The sequence below is a fragment of the Ruditapes philippinarum genome, unplaced genomic scaffold (genome assembly GCF_026571515.1).
Source record: "Ruditapes philippinarum isolate M1 unplaced genomic scaffold, ASM2657151v2 ctg71_1_1_1_1, whole genome shotgun sequence".
NCBI lineage: Eukaryota > Metazoa > Mollusca > Bivalvia > Venerida > Veneridae > Ruditapes > Ruditapes philippinarum.
In genome coordinates, this window is record NW_026863691.1 from 352,974 (window position 1) to 370,485 (window position 17,512).

The window sequence follows — 17,512 nt, forward strand, 5'->3', positions numbered from 1 at the left end:
AAACAGCACAACGCAGAATGATAATATAATATAATATTATACAATAATATATTAAATTAATGAGACATGGAACATTTCATAACTTTGGAGAATCAAACATCAAAATAAGGTGAATGAGAGATTAACAAGAAACTTGGAAATCTATGAAATATTAACAACAACTGTTCTGTTCTTGTAGGATGCTTAAATTCTGAAATTTATCCGAATCACTTACATTTGAATTCTTAACAATTAATTTCATAAAATGATTAACACGCAGTGTGAAGTATTCTCCTTTTTAAAAATAAAACCTAAAAACATGCGTGAATCTGTTATATTTTGAAAAAAAGCTGTTATAATTCAACCACACGTCTTAATGCTATCACAGTCTTCCAATAGTATTTTATAAATAGCTCTATAAATTTGTGTAGGAACTTAAGACCTTACATTTATCAGGTCTTCAGTTGATTTTATGCCCTTTTTCACAACAACAACTTCGCCTTTCATATAAAATGCCGTCTCATCTTCAAGTTGCACACACGGCCAAACAACTTCACATATTGTACCTTGAATTTTTGTTACATCTTCTACAGGTCTTTTAGAAGAGTACTCTTTAAAATGGTCAGCACATTCGGTATATTGTTTACCAACAACATCAAAGTCAAGAACCATGGTCGGGTTGGACACTGTCATGAGCCAGCAACATTCAATGTATTCTTCGAGAAAATTCTGTAATTTTTCTTGGATATTTATGTATTTTTCTTTCGAACATAACTTCATAACTTCTTTTTGTTCAAGCTGTTTTATGATATTCTGAAAATCCATAGACAATTAGTTTAACTCGTGCAGACTGAATATAACAAGTCAATACTGCAAAATCATTATATTCGTGAGGCACTAAATTTCGTGGATTTATTGTGTAGGTCTATTCATGAATTTTAGATCCAACAAATGTCATTTCCTCGGCTGTAAAAACATTACATACATGTATTTGCATTTCTTTGAAAAAAAAATAGATATTCCGCGAATTTAAGAAGCCACGAAAATGTCTTTTGTGACTAAACCACGAAACTTCATCCCCACGAAATCAAATGAATTCACATTATGTAGTTTTGTATAATATTCTTTTATTTTGAATTATTATTAAGGAATTATGAAAGAGAGACTGATTCATTTAAAGTGAGTACAAAATAAACTTTGTCACAAAATACAACCATAAAGGAAGATTTAACATCACGTGTTTAAATCATTTATACAAATGTACATGTAAAATTAACCAAATTTCATACACTGTTACAAATAAATTGATACATTGTGGTCAATACATAAGCTAATTTGTATTAGCCATGTATATATGGCATTAATTGTATGTGTTATATGGTTATATTGGTACATGTATTTGTATTAGCCATGTCTATATGGCATTAATTGTATGTGTTATTTGGTTATATTGGTCGGGTATTTGTATTAGACATGTCTATATGGCATTAATTTTATGTGTTATATGGTTATATTGGTATATATTTGTATTAGCCATGTATATATGGCATTAATTGTATGTGTTATATGGTTATATTGGTACATTTATTTGTATTAGCTATATATATATATATGGCATTAATTGTATTTGTTATATGGTTATATTGGTACATATTTTTGTATTAGCCAAACTGAATTATGTGCATGTGTTATATGACCATAATGATTATATAGGATAAAAAGATCAAAAACGAACACAATTTATCAGATGGTAAATAACCAACAATAATAAGTATAAAAATATTTAAAATATTTTGAAATGGAAATACCTTCTTCACATTGTCTTTAACAAAAGTTCTAACTGCATATCTTCTCCTCAATTGTAAATAATCTGAAAGCTTTTCAAACACAAACAATCTCTGTATAAAACTGTATTTATGAACCTATCGAATAATGAAAATATCTGACTGATATTTTCCTTTTATATTAATGAAATTTAACATTAATGAAATATAACAGGCCGGCTAAAAATTACAAAAAATGTATCGGAATTGGAAGAATGGGATGGTAAAAACTAATAGAAAATTCTGTACGAATCTATATCCTGCAGTAAAATAAACACATTTTTGTTTGTTTTTCTGATTTAGGTTTAATTGATATACCCACATTTTTTACATGCTTCTTATACGATAGACTAAGCTTGCTGTTTTTCAGTCATTTGTCCCTTATTATTAAAATTCTAAATTTAGACAAGGTCTATCTCGCGGCAATGAGGCAATAAAGCTACTTAAGGGAGGAAGAACTCTTCTGCTACAGGCTGCTCATCTCTCAAAGGTTATGGTTATGAAGATGAGGGCGGGGTGTGGGCGGGGGGGGGGGGTTACTTACACCATTAAGGTTGAAAAGTCATCATTAAAATGGCTGTGAAACAATTTTGTTTCAAAAATAATATTAACCATATTTAACTTATTATTTTTGAAAGAAAATCTTACATCTTCATTTGCTGGAATATCTTCTTTACTGTTGACTTGTAGATAATTACAGACTTGTACATCGGCCACTTCTTTACATTTCTGGTAACCGGTCTGTAATACAGGGGACCAAATATTGTACAAAACAGTTAAAATATAGCCAGGTTATTCTCAAATTATATTAACAAAGAATTTACAAAGAAAATGTACGTTAGATAAAAAAAACAAGTTGTCCAACACAAATGTTATTCTCAAATTATATTAACAAAGAATTTACAAAGAACATGTACGTTAGATAAAAAAACAAGTTGTCCAACATAAAGCAAATGAGCCGTGCCATGACAAAACCAACATAATGGGTTTGCGACCAGCATGGATCCAGACCAGCCTGCGCAGTCTGATCAGGATCCATGACCCTATTACAAGCACAGGCACGAGTATCGGACCTGGGAAGAAAAAATATGACCAGATTGATAAAAAACCTGTGTTCATCTTAAAAAGTGTCAAAAAAAAAAAAAATGTAAATAATGACCCCCTTTAAAAATATACTATAAGTTAAGAGAAGGCCGGAAACTCCAGATTCGAGCCTACGAGCAAGGGATTCATTTCCCGGGCCGTTGTGAAAACAATTGGCCAGACAATTAAAAAAAAAACCTTTCCACGGTCTTTAGATTACTTTCTACGCCATTGTCAATCAGCTGTTCGATATTTTGTAACGAGTCTTCTGATTGGCCAGTAGCAACGAAAACCGCAACGTTTCACACAAGGATGCCTAATGACGTAGAAAGCGATTGAAAGACCGTGTAAATGTTTGAAACTCGAATCTCGTGTGTATCAGATGCTACTGACGGTTGTGAGTGGTCCAACTTAATGTATTTAGTAATATTATTTAGTAAATTCAAGTGATTTTGACCCATACTCAGCTGACATACATGTATTAGTCTATGTTTACGTATCGAATTGTTGTGCCGCAATTCTGTCTACCAAGGATTTTTAGTACGAATTCGCTCGTTTCCTGATAGATATTTCATGAACGGGAAGGGCTAGAGACTTGGGGTTGGTCTCATTTTGAAGCTTAATATAAACGTGAAATAGGGATAAAAGTTTTTTTTTAATTGTCTGGCCAATTGTTTTCACAACGGCCCGGGAAATGAATCCCTTGCTCGTAGGCTCGAATCTGGAGTTTCCGGCCTTCTCTTAACTTATAGTATATTTTTAAAGGGGGTCATTGTTTACATTTTTGTTGTTTTTTTTTTTTTTTTGACACTGTTAAGATGAACACAGGTTTTTTTTATCAATCTGGTCATATTTTTTCTTCCCAGGTCCGATACTCGTGCCTGTGATTACAAGTAGAGAAACTAATAGCGGACAGCATGGATCCTGATCCTACTGCGCGGATGCGCAGGCTTGTCTGGATCCATGCTGGTCGCAAACACACTATGTTGGTTTTGTCGTGACGCGGCTCAAATGTCGTTAACTTTTCATTAAATGCTATATTGTACAATTGATGGATAATGTAACAACCAAGCTACCAACTCTCATTATAAAAGTGTCATGATTGAGGAAGGAAAACGTGTCGGTCCTATTCCCATGTTACATGCTAAATACCATAATGCAAACATTATAAAGCTTATGTTTGTCCTTTCTAAAGAAGAAATTATGTATCCGCTTCTGAGGTATAATGTGATTAGATGTTATCCTTAAAGTAACTTTCATGTAATCAAATACCCGTCATGTGATTGTATACATGTACTAGTTTACCCTCATAGGATGGGATATTGGTTTAATTCAAACTATCAAATATCATTTTACCTTCATTAGATCGGTAAGTAAAGATATCATTTCAACTTCTGTCTTGGTTCGGAATGATTTGGCCATTTGCCTTGCTACCATTACCCATTTTGTAGAATTTAAAGATTCGAATCTTTGAGTAAGTCTCGAGTTATTCTGTTCATCATTTACGTTCTCAAAACTTCCTTTTACATCCGTTAGTCTAGACATTTCAATGGTTAACTGACTCGACCTGTCAAAAGATCAAAAATAGAACTTTAACACTATTCCTTCCTTAAATATATAATCTTAAGACTAAAGACACATTAGCCCCAGAAATACATATTTCTAAACATTCTCTAGAAATGTCAGACATGTGTTCAAAAATGTTTTAATAATGGATTTAGTTTAACAACCGACGAAAGTAGCGCTGAATGTGCAGTAATGTGTTGCAAAGGTAGCAAAATATAATGACTTCCATACAAAATAATAACTCCATATGAATATACGAATTGCAAAAAGAGCAAAACAAGCCAAAGCTAGTTCCTCTTTATGGTAAATATGTGTTTTCTTTTAAACTGTGACAAAATAATAAACATAAAAGATTTTTAGAAAATAAAGTGATAGCATATCTGAGGTATAATGGGCCTTTAAGAAGAATCAATACACTCCTAATTATATGACATAGCCTTAACTTCATGTTTTTGATAACATGCACTTGTAAAATTAGTCTTCATCCTCATTAAATGTGATGTGCTTGATTATCACATGATGAAGTTGATTCTTAATTGTGTAAAAAAAATCAAAATATTTTAATAGAAATTTTGTATTGTATTACTTATATATATATTTTTTAAAGATTTTATATGTGTGAATGGTATACCGTTGCTCTATATCATTATTCTGTTTCTTAAGCATCGCATTTTCTCTTTCCAATGCTGTAATCTTTTCTTCAAGTGTTTCTATGCGTTTTAAATCCTTTAATCTTTCAAGTTTCAGACTTTCCAACTCCTGTTTTGTTTCGTCATCGTTTTCATCCTTTTCTATTTGAATTACGGTGTCTTGTTCCGCATTGTCTGCAGATGGAATCTGTACATACCTTGTTTCCTGGTATATGTGAATGTAAAGTTTTAATCAACAAAACATTTTGAAGTTAGTGTAAACAGTTTTAATATGTCTAAAGTGAGTTCAAAATACCAAAACTCCAAAAGTGGGTTAAAAGCAATCAATAGGAATTCAAAACTTTGTTTAACTGAATATTTATTTTACGAATAATAATAAGTATGTTGATCATTTCTCTCTCTTCCTCTTTCCCACCTTCCCTCAAACGATCATCACCTGAAACAGTTATAATACATTATAGGACAATAGGATTGATAAATACTCATTTGGAAAAAGGGTAAATCCACACAAAAACATTTAGAGTGGTTAATATAAGATAATTGGGAACATTTAATAGTTCTCTAAACCTATAAAGAAATTCACTTTTTCAATACACATTCATAAATGTATAACGTAAAGATTTTTCTGGTTAGAAAAAATGTAAAGATTTATGGTAATTTATGTCATTTGAGAAAAGGTGTGCATGTACTGTCCTGTATTTCACACAAACAGTCGTCTACTATTTAAATTGTATATCATTCAAGCCATACAAAGATTTATCGACCTCTTGAAACGGGTTGATATTAACTACTTTACATTGATATGCTAGATTTATACTAGATTACTTCATTTATCTACCAACATTTCACGATAAAGAAATTATTAACTTGTTATTTTATATATATATATAATAATATAAAACATAGCTACTTAAAATTAAAAGATAAACTTACCCTATTTTTGTTTCCCTTTCTACATACATGTCTTAAGCATCGAAGCATGCTAAAAATATGAAGTGGTAGAATTATTATAAATAAAAACATGTTATTTTTCTAGCGTGTAAAGTTCACGTATCTCTGTTTTCATATTTCTATTATGTAATCCCTTGAACAAAACTCCACATTATCTAACTGATATTGTTTCGATTTGAAGTAACATAAAATATACATTCTATTTATAGATATGCAATACCGAATATTTGACCTACTTCTCTTTTGCAAAATACTGAAATACTTACTCAGGACAAAATAAGTTTGAGATTTCAGAACATTTAATTTGAGATCCCGGGAAAGCATATTCATAACCAAGTGTCCATCCAAAAATATTTTGATAAACTGATTCAGTCATTTTAAACTAAAACGTGTTTCATGACTTTAGATAAAAAAATAACAACAACTATATACAATATATTAGGCAACCAGGAAGGCAATTAAAACTTATGTATCGTTAACCAACATGTCAGAATATATCCGAAGTCGTCAGACAACCTTACTAGTGTCCTTATTTTAACATTGATCGTAAAATGTACTTGCCTATTAACTTACGAAGAGATAATATGTTTACTTTCAAAGTACTGATAGAACTGTATTAGTCACACTGTCTGTTTTTACACAAAGAATAATGTCTATTGTTAAATAATGTTTACTACCTACTAGTGAGTCTCTATTGTCAAGTGTATTGTCTTAATTTTCATTGTTTGATTTATCTTTTTTATATTTTTATGTATTTTATTTAATTATTTTTTTATTTAAAAGGTTTTATGACATTTGTAATCGCATTGTGACACTAATTCCTATAATTATAATGTCAGTGAAACTAGTTATACGTGGTAACAATATTGGGTTTCATGGGTCCAATGTTGTGGTTACACTATTTTTTATCTTTTCTAGTCTCTCATCTCTATAAGTCATACATAAGTATCTCTAGCCTTATTATTGTATTTATATTCTCTACAAGCTTTATTTACATATTTGTGTCATTTTATTTTAATGCTTATTTGTTTGTGAAAAAGCTGTTTAAAACGCTAATGCCCATATGGGCCTTGTTGAAAAATAAAACTTGAAACTTGATAATTTTAAATGAACATCAGAAAATTTTCTGTAGTAATTAACAGAAAGAGTAGTGTAAAAACCGAATTAAACAACAATATTTTTGAGGCCAAAGAAAACGAAAATGAAGAACATTAAATACAAGAGGGCAGTATAGACCTTTTAACAATACGATATTTCCTCAGAAACGGAAGAAGCATTTCACGCATGCGCATTCTTCTTGATATACATTTGGTCATGATTCATTCGATTCTGACATAAGAACCTTCGTGTTTAGGAAATTTAGATTGAAACAGCAGGGTACTATAGATAAAATTTCATTGCCTGTGCATTACATTGATATTAATATTACACAATTAAACTGTACACTTTCTTTAGTGTGGATTGGCAAGGTTGCAAGTGTGGAACAGATGATAACGGGGCTGGCTGTTTTTTTCAGCTAGTTATAATATCATAAAACTGGAGATGTATGAAGTTAGCGGCATAGCGGCGTGAAGTTGGCGGTCTGGCAGCTTGAGTTGGCGGCCTAGCAGGGGGTTGGGTGGGGTGGGCTTTGGCGGCCCTATCCTTTTTAGAAGGACTCTTGTCCGCTGAAAAGTCTTACTTTCGAAAGAATTCCCACTACTATTGTGAAGAGTTAATTGCTCTACAAAGGACTGCTGTGCAGGGGCCACAGTGTATCATTTGATACATCTGATGATAACCATTGTGTCATAAAAAGCATAAAGGTGATATTTGTTCAAATAACACGTTTTTTGCCTAGTAGAAAAAAATGCAAAGTAAGATTAAAGTAAAATTAAAGTTACAAATAGTTTTGACATCATAGCCACGTGTTGCGTGCAATAATTTGGTTTCTAGCTCAAAGGTCAAGATCAAAACCAAAGAATTTTTCATAAAAGTTCATGCACGTTCGCGTCCGGTCAATAACTCGTCTTTACCGTTGCAGGATGGATTTTGAAATAATTAAGCATAATTGTGTAATACATGATAACAAAGAATCACACGCATTAATAAGGTTTCTAGGTTGAAAGTCAAGGTCATACTCGGTACATCCAAGGTCATGATAATATTACGAATTTGAATCGATGGTTGTATCCTTTAAGGATTTTGAAATAATTATGCATAAAAATTGGCATATTGAGTGGAGGTGTCTTACGCTAAAACAAGATTTGTAGCTCAAAAGTCAAGGTCGTACCTAACTTGAAATAATTTTTTATTAAAATCCCTGCCGAGGTGAGCGCAGTAAAATCGCCAGCATCGCCGCAGCATCGAAGTGGCATTGCAGTGGCACCGCATAGACCGACGTCACGCATAAACAAACGCCGTCACATCGCAACGGAAGCGCCTTGAAAACGCAGAAGGGTCGCCGAATGCTCGCCGTTGTTAGCCACGGCGCTTGTACGGCAATTGTGCGGCGCTTCTACCGCGCTTTGACTGTTTGTGTATGGCGTTTTTACGGAGCTTTACGATTTCAGCCAGAAGAGCGCCGTGAAAGCGCAGTGGTAGCGCAAAGGACGCAATAGAAACGCCGTCCGAACGCAGACAATATCTAATTAATACGCCGTAAAAACGCATTACAACGCCGTGGAAGCTCCGTAGCAGCGCCATGATCACCGTGAGGACCCCATGAAGACCATGTGAAGTTCCATGTCATAAATAGATGATATTGAATGAGTGTAAGTTCAATACTGGATTTATTGATCGACTTGTGTAAAGTTCTATTATGCGAGCTTCTGGCGAGCATAATATTATTTTATTCAACGAGTTCAATAAATATAATATTCTATTTATCACATACCCAAAATAAAGAGTGTTTTAAGTGAAAAAGAGTCATTTTTCAATGAGGCGCCTATAGTGTAAAGCTATAATTAGCGCGTCTTTACACTATGTTTGTATAACGCTAATGACGTCACGTCAAAATATATGCACGACCGTGCAATACCATTTTTACGGAGTCGCATAATCGGCACGTGTGTGATAAAAAAATCAGATTTTTCTTGTGATCTCGCAGCTCTGTTAAATTTAACAACGTCGTGCAAACGCAGTGACATGACAGTCTTGTGTGACAGGACCTTAAAGTAAGCTGATCTTCATGTCTGGCCAACAATCTTGTCATTTTAATAATTAGTTAGGTAAAGGTTATAATTGAATTTTAAGAATGATAAATTCATGGTTGTATATCTGTCATTCAGCCATAGATGCTTGAACTAGTCAGGCACATTGAAAATATAAGAAGAGTATGTTTATGTTTCTCCTTTCTTGAAACGATGTTTTTTATATGCCTGCGTTGAAAGTTAGATGTTATGTTCTTTTACTGGACTAGGTTTTGGGGCATTTGTCTGTTTCTAACGGTGGAAAGTCAACTTTTATGTGAATGTTTAATTTTCTTTTGATAGGAAATTATTTTATTTGATTGCACCGGAATATTATCAGGTACAAAATTAATTATTCATTTCATTTCATAGTTGGCTAACAAACACCATGGGGACATGTATGGTGAATTATTGAAGTGTTATTTATCCTTCCATGTACTGCCCCTCACCGTTTAGGGTTCGAATCCCGACATGGCCTTTGGAATCTTTCGAGTAATAAAGCTATCCAGTCACCTTACGGACCGTCGGATGTTCTCAGGTGCCCGTTCGTGCCTGAAATAATGCACGGAAGGGCACCTGAGGTTTTCCTCCATCAGTAAAGCTTGAATGTCGCCATATGACCTATACTGTATCGGCGTGATGTGAAACTCAGACAATCAATCAAAACCTCCATGTGCATTAAATGTCGTTTTATTTTTTCATATCTCTTCATCACTACCGATATCGGATTTATTTGATGCCATATGTTTTAACTAAGGTTTAAACTGTATATTCTGTAGAAAGAAATTGACTTATTGACAGTATGAACAAATATTATTACTGGAATTACCAATAAATAGTCAGAAAATTAAAAAATAAAAGCATTATATACATGTATAGACTATAGAGGAAAGAATCAGTTAGAAGCTAATAATTTAGTTATAGACAAAGTTTAAGATACGATCGAAAAGATAAACGTCATGTTCCTATCTATCAACTCGTTAAAATTGCATGCCAAAAAATCAACATAAAATATTTTTATTGAAATAAAAAATTATATATTACATGCAATTAATGAGTTACATGCAACTAAAGACTGATTTACCATATTTCTACTGTATGACTAACACAGTGAAGCCTTTTTTTATTTTGTCATTTATTTGGCATTTTACATGGATTGAAAGTGCCGTATGTGAAAATTACTTTCTTTGTTCACTTGAAAATATTTTACTTTTTAAAATATTTTCAAACATTTTATGAAATTAGCATAAATCTTGAGGCATGCTACTTAAACAATTTTTTGTCCTCTTATCTTTTGAACCGATCGAAGAAATTGGCACTAGTTGGCAGAAATGTTTACAATAATTAAACGATGGGCAGAGCGCAAGTTAAGGCTTCCTCAGTAAGGTTAAGATTAAAAATGATTTTGGAGATTGTCTTGTCCGCGCAGTATCTTTTTGAACCGCTGAAAGAAATTTAAAACTATTTGTAATTTCTAGGTCAAATATTTAGTATTTAGAGTTACACAAGGCACAAGTTGAAAATTGCGACTTTTTTTACAAAATCAAAGGCAATAACTCTACAAATACTGAATTAATCCACACACGAAACACAAGTGCACAACTTCACATGCTGATCAACATTCCTGTTAAATTTGTGGACACTAGCTGAAGCACTTGTGACATGTGACACAACATAGGAACACACACATGCAAATACCCACGGACAAGGGAAAATATCACCCCCTCAATAATGAGGGCATAAACATGGTCGTGACCCCAATACGGCTCGAAGGGGCCACATTATTTTTCAGTAATAAGACGTTTGCATTTGTTATATGTATTCTATAGAAATTCACTAACTTCGTTCGAAACCTTGAGAATATTCGTCACAATAATATTATATTAAAAGCAAATAAAAATAATCGATTTTGACGGTTTATTTGACTTATAAGTTACATTTTACTAAATAAATCCAAGAATGGAGTTTAACTTAATCTTAAGTATGTGCCACTAAAGAGTTAATATGCAAAGTAGATGTTTTCCATGATACACGAAAGCTGATGTTGAAAAACTATTGATTTAGAAAAGCAGAGTACTGATCTTAAAACGAAAATTTATACTGTATTAAAAGTTTGACGTGACGACTCAATCCTTTTGGTCTAAATATCTGATGACATTTTCAATTTCAGAACACTCTTCATTTGTCAAGTAGTCGACCCATATGCTTGTCATTTCTTCAATTGGTTCTCCTTTCTCTTCTGAAGTGAAACCTTCAAAGAAATCGTGGTTTTTCTTGTCATCTGTTTGACCAACTGCCACCAGAAAGATGGATTCTTCCTTCTCTGAAATAAATCCATCGTTATCAGTGTCTAGGATGCTGTTGAAGAACTCTTCACCTACCTGCATCCTGTTAACAAATCCATGCCGGTCATGCATGAAGGCATTAGCTTGAGTCGTAACAAAGTCGTCAGGTGTAATTTCATTTCCATTCCAAAGAAGTATAGTTGTCCACCATTTGTTAAATTGCTCCTCTACGGCGTCCTTTTCCTCTTCAATGAGTTCATGAAGATGGATGAATTTGTCACTGTTGATACAGAAAATATACAGACAAATGAAAAAGAAAAATTATCATTACTTTTAACAGACATAAAATTACCATCTCTGTGACGAAACTTCCAAGAAGTCATCTTTTATAGCAAGTTTATCCGCTGTTCGACAGTTAAATCTGTCTAATTTCAAGTCAAATAAGAATATTGTGTGTAGAAAATGGTACAAATAGTTTTGAAATATTACTGCCGTCAATGGAGGTCTCAGTTAAGCCGAAACTGTAATTGTTAAGTTATGTATTTATTCTTGGTAAAGCTATTAAGATATAAAGATATGTTGTAATCTAGTAACTGTGTACAGATTGTCTTGCACGATATTTTCGTGCATCAACAAGGCGTTTCAAATCACTCGAAGTAATTGCATCGATTCGTTCACATTTATATTTTCCCCATCATATGCCCTCACCCCTACAATTTGATTGCGTACACTTGTATCTTATCAAGTAAACCTTCAGTTTTTTTTTAAAGAAAAGAAGCTCATTTTGATGGAACTTTATTTTCAGTAATATCTAACAGGTGATGCTTCAAGTTCAAGTATTCAAGTATTTTGGAATTATTTTCATGTTTTATGTTTGAATTTATTACTGTAATAGTCGGTTTAATGATAGCAATGCAATTGACCAATACTAATTATGTCTCGCTGTTTATTATGCTTAATAGTTTTTAAAAAGAATAAATTTTAAAAAGAACAAATAATTTATTTTCGTTTGAGCAAACGAATTAGAAAATGATAGTAATTGAATTCTTTTAGCTTTTTTCTGTAGAATTTCGTTAAACAACTTGTCTCGCTGATCGAAACTATCCAGATATAAAATTTTGGATATCAAAATGAACTTTAAAATAGCATAGAGCCTGTAAGAGTGTGAATGTTGCCCTTAATCTTAACTATTGTACCTAAATACATATAGAATAATATGTTCCCGGAACAAGTTATTACATTACTGTACTAATGAAGGATTTTAACAACTAGGTAATGATTTCGTGCGTACGCCACACGCTGATAAGGAAATATAGACCTTTTTACACTACGATTTTTCCGTAGTAACGGATATTGCATTTCGCACATGCGCATATAGATATTTTTGATTTTTTTTTTTAAACAAAAGTATAAAAAAACAACACAAAAACTACAGATGAAATGAAATAAAGACGATATACCTACCTTGTCTGCTTTAGATCATCAAGGGCGACTACTCCGTCATCATTTGCATCGAAACATTTTATCCATGCATCCCACTTCGAATATAGACAATCACTGACAAGTACTTCCTAAAGAGTTATATAACATTGATATAAGAATCTGTACACAATGCATCATATTTTGCACAAAAACATGCAGAATCAGTTTCAACAAATTTGATTTAGATCTGGATCAATAACTTCTTGCAAAATTTAAGATCATTTACTTTCTCCGTTTATTTAGAATTATCATTTAGATTGTACAAAATGACCAAAAATAGCCGACAGGCGTTAAAAGATTGTTCAACCCTAATCGGGCTATAGCTAAGGAACACACAGGTTGTAAATTTTCAGTTTAATTAGTATATTTCTTAATTTTCTTTTGCGTAATTTCCTGGTTGATTTATAATTCGGACTTGAGCTCTTTTAAAACAAAGTTAAATACAACACTTTTGTCTTGTTCTTGATGAAAAGAGCTTACCGTTTGATCATCTCTGCGTATCCTTCCAGATGATACCCATACCAAAGCTGCAACAGTTATTAGGTAGTTTTTTAAAACAATCAATTTCCTCGTGAAACATAAATATAATACAGCACACTATAGCTACAACATTACATAGTAAGTGAGTGTTTACTTCGTTTGCTCGTATTGCTTTATGTGAATATAAGTTGAGAAAAGGAAATCATTTTATCTTTTGAGACACCTAAACTATCAATAGCCCGGGTACATCGTGGGTTTTCTCGTTAGTTCTCGTAATTTACATTATTTATTCGATTTGACAATATTATCCATACAGTTTGTAAAGAGTTAGTTGCTTCTGTTCACCAAATGAATTCTTAAATATGAGTTTTTCGGCGTTTTCAGTCAGCGTTTGCGGATTGGGTTTGGGGATTGTACATCTGATGAAGAAACTACGATGTAAACCCAGCATCAATTTGCTAACACTAACCTAAAATGACATTATGTATCCAAATAATAATAAAAAACGTATGTAACCGCCACGTTCCCAGATGATAGCCTCAACCCTCCTCCTCATACGAACAATTAGGCATCTAATACGATTTTGAGGTAAATTTTGCCATTCTTTGTGAGAGTTTGTTCCAGTTGTTGCAGGTTCGTACCATTGCCAAAATAAAATTTAAAATTTCAGTAGTCATCATGTCAAAATTGAGGCAAAATGCCGGGTGTGCTTTTCTTATTTCCAGGTGTATATGATTCCGTATATTTGATTCACACTTCTTCAAGTATGCAATAAATAGCAATAATTTTGAGAGAAAAAACCCAACATCATTGCTAAAATTCCAGCAAAATGTAGCAATACTGTTAAATAATTACTTTTTCAATGATCATGGCAATTCCTGAGAAGTGATTCATCCTGTTAACACCAATGTTGTAAAAGGCTAACTTGTTGACATGCAATTGAAGAATTTTGTATGCATAAAGATTATTTTTTCTAATGGAAAGTGCAAGTTACCGTCCAAGCCCCCCAGCACCGGCTTTAGCAGTATTCAAAATTTAAACAGGAAAAGAGGGTTATTTATTTATTGATCACCTATTTGCCAGAGGTTTTCTAAGAAATTACTTTATTATTAATTAATATTATTATTATTATCTTTTATTAGTATAATTATAATTATTGTCGATGATATAATTATCTATATATTTATTATGATTATTATTATAATTATTATTATTATTATAGAACCGGCAAAGGCCGTCCATATGGCAAATACGCCGAAAATAATAGGGACGGCATATATAATTACTATGGCAGTGAAAGAGTTAATTTTAGCCTATTCATATAATAAAACAATTATTGTTAAGTGAGTTATTGAATATTATACAATTATTGACTAGTGAGCTATTGAATATGATGCGATATTCACCGGCAGATGACATATTGACCGAGGCGATAGCCGAGGTCAATATGACTTTCTGCCGGTGAATATCACATCATATTTAATGGCTCACTAGTCAATAATTGTTTTATTATATGAATAGGCTAAGAAATAAAAAAAATCACAAAAAGTAAAACCTTATATACATGTACAAATTTTGCCTTGTTCAAGCGCGGGAAAAAAAGGCGCACGTGTTAGGCGTGCAACGACTTCGCGAACGCTGCGCATACAAAAGTAATTCAAGTTTATACTCAACATTGCGGTGTAGCCTTTAAGTAAAATGGTAATGTATTGATATTTTAATCGAGAAATATGCCATAAAGAACAAAAAGCAACAATTATTTTTTAAGTAACACGCGTATTTAACAGTCTACGGTGTATGATCATAGAATATGAGTCTCAATCTATTTTTAGACTGGGAAAATCCAATTCAGCCAGTGAATATGATACTACACCCAGTAAATATGATTTTATAAAAAGTTCTGTTGACTACTCTTTGGACCAATGAGATTGCAGATATATTTAGATCATATAATAAGATGTGATATTCACCGGCAGAAAATCATACTGACCTCGGCTATCGCCTCGATTATTTAAGATATACTATTGTACACAATTATTCTGCTTTAATTAGTCTTTCTTCATATTGTTATCTTATTAATAATTGTTTTTTGTATTTATTTATTTATTTATAAAGAAACTATTTCATGATAAAATAAATTGTTATTAAAGTGTAAAAACAAATTGCTAGTTTCCCCATATCACATTTATCACTTTTTGATAAAAACTTTTTTGTGCTGAAACGTATTTCAAAATGTAACAAAATGGAAAGTGAGAGTGTTTGTATATCTAGTTATCTCTGTTGCCTTAAATGGTTTAAATGAAGATGAAGAGGTAATGAAATACTTACCAAGTATCGAACACAGTCCAATCCAAATATTAGCCATGTCTGTAAGTGTTGATCTGTCAATTTCACCAGACGTGAGACTCGCTATATATGTTTGCAAACTGTTCGTTAATTAACACCTGAATTTCCGCCCTACTTCGTGTTCTGATTGCGAGGTCATTTTGTTTCTGTTTTAATTAGTTTTAATTGATACACGTTTCCTTAATCAAAATACATATATATTTTAATTAGGACAACGTTTTTTCGCAAAAGTAAAATAAAACAGTTTATCGTATGGAAAAGAGAAGAAAATTTTAGTTAGAAATATAAGTTCACGTACAGTAAAATAATGAATATGACTGAAAGAAAATTTTACATTCTAACAGTTTCATGCAGGGTCACCAAATTAAGATAATTCAGTTATATCTCTTTATAGAAATAATTAACATGCACCATTTTGTACATGTATAATTTGTTCTATGAATATTCAAACAATATCAATTTCGTTTCTAGTTTTAATAACCATTGAAATTGTGTCATTTATTTCAAGAGTATTAAATTTATTCAAGTAGATGTTGTATTTAATGTTTGTATCGCAGTTGTAAAGGGTTCTGGGACATTAAATACCGAGAAGTAGCTACTACCGGGTGTTTAGAAGTTCATTCTATCGAACAGATTCAATCAAACATTTTTAGTCTGTTTGTATCGCAGTCGTTTTAATGCTGTGTTTTTCTTGTCCTTTGGACATTTAGTGCCGAGAAATAGCTACAACCGCGTGTTATTGAAGTTCATTCTATCGAACATATTCGATCTAACATTTTTAGTTTTCGTAGGAGCTTTTCTCCTTCGGTGAGGGGAAGGAGGGTGATTTTTGTCCTTCTGAAATATTGTAACCTTTGCGTGATTTCTCTGCGACAGACATGCTGTCGGTATGAAAAATATATTCACAAATAAAATTATTTTATTTCTATTTGTAATAATATTATTAGTTTCGTGATATGAGCAGGTGGGGAATCATAACGACAAATTTGAATTCATTATTTTAGTCATTTCAGTTATTTAATTAACATAACGTTAAATGCAGCAAAAAGACCAAATAGACCAAATTATTTAATAACCAACAGCATCGTCTTGATTTTTGTTGAATAATGACTTCTGTTAAAAAAAAAAGTTAAATACATTCACCTTGTCTAGTTTTATAATCCTGGCTTCCATATACAAACGTCGCTATGGACAGTTTCAGCGGCATATATGCGATACTTAAATCATACATATATACTGCAGTTTCATTGTAATCATTTTTGTAAAATGATTTGGACGGAAAAAAAATGAGAACGAAGATTAGCAAGGTAAAGACAGCGTTCACAGGACGCAGCCCCATCATCAATCAAGCCACAACAGCAGGGTAACCAGCAGGCATCGAACCAAAACCTGGAGAGGACAGAGGGGCGCGGAAGTCTTGAAAGAGTCAGTTTGACTTCATGTAATATACAGGAAATAACTTGAATAAATGGCAAGACTCTGCAACTAATATAGAGACGTATCGAAACTTTTCAAGATCCCAATTCCAAAGGCTAAATCAAAAGTAGTCAAACTATAGGCCAAGCCTATAGGAATATGCAAGAAAAAAGAAAAAGAGAAAGGCAGAGGAGCTTGCCAAAGAGAAAAGAAAGCAAGATTGACTTGAGAAGCTAAAGTTTAAGTTAGAGGCTGATGCCAAGAAAAAAGCTGAGAGAGAA

At 32.5% G+C, this 17,512-nt stretch overlaps 2 protein-coding genes across 2 annotated transcripts; both read right to left on the reverse strand.

Moving 5' to 3' along the window:
• Window positions 1-289: 289 nt before the first annotated feature.
• Window positions 290-6,481, reverse strand: LOC132723002 (uncharacterized). Its single transcript, XM_060707649.1, has 7 exons — window positions 6,319-6,481; window positions 6,035-6,083; window positions 5,083-5,306; window positions 4,242-4,452; window positions 2,451-2,543; window positions 1,788-1,856; window positions 290-792 (listed from the first exon to the last, which is right to left on the reverse strand). The coding sequence occupies exons 1-7, from the start codon at window positions 6,426-6,428 to the stop codon at window positions 415-417; spliced, it is 1,134 nt and encodes a 377-aa protein (XP_060563632.1). The 5' UTR covers window positions 6,429-6,481; the 3' UTR covers window positions 290-414.
• A 4,644-nt stretch (window positions 6,482-11,125) lies between these two features.
• LOC132723003 (sarcoplasmic calcium-binding protein-like) lies at window positions 11,126-15,904 on the reverse strand. The gene is made up of 4 exons (XM_060707650.1): window positions 15,798-15,904; window positions 13,470-13,516; window positions 12,972-13,078; window positions 11,126-11,787 (listed from the first exon to the last, which is right to left on the reverse strand). The coding sequence occupies exons 1-4, from the start codon at window positions 15,832-15,834 to the stop codon at window positions 11,349-11,351; spliced, it is 630 nt and encodes a 209-aa protein (XP_060563633.1). The 5' UTR covers window positions 15,835-15,904; the 3' UTR covers window positions 11,126-11,348.
• Between the last annotated feature and the right edge of the window lie 1,608 nt (window positions 15,905-17,512).

What these genes read in the sequence shown, in the direction of transcription:
- LOC132723002 (XM_060707649.1), bottom strand. Translation starts at nt 6,428, where the DNA reads ATGACTGAATCAGTTTATCAAAATATTTTTGGATGGACACTTGGTTAT. An exon ending in AATAATGATATAGAGCAACG is followed by an intron (nt 4,453 to 5,082) that starts GTATACCATTCA and finishes ATCTTTTGACAG; the next exon opens with GTCGAGTCAGTTAACCATTG. An exon ending in TACTTACCGATCTAATGAAG is followed by an intron (nt 2,544 to 4,241) that starts GTAAAATGATAT and finishes CCTGTATTACAG; the next exon opens with ACCGGTTACCAGAAATGTAA.
- LOC132723003 (XM_060707650.1), bottom strand. Translation starts at nt 15,834, where the DNA reads ATGGCTAATATTTGGATTGGACTGTGTTCGATACTTG. An exon ending in TGGACTGTGTTCGATACTTG is followed by an intron (nt 13,517 to 15,797) that starts GTAAGTATTTCA and finishes TAACTGTTGCAG; the next exon opens with CTTTGGTATGGGTATCATCT. An exon ending in TACGCAGAGATGATCAAACG is followed by an intron (nt 13,079 to 13,469) that starts GTAAGCTCTTTT and finishes ATAACTCTTTAG; the next exon opens with GAAGTACTTGTCAGTGATTG.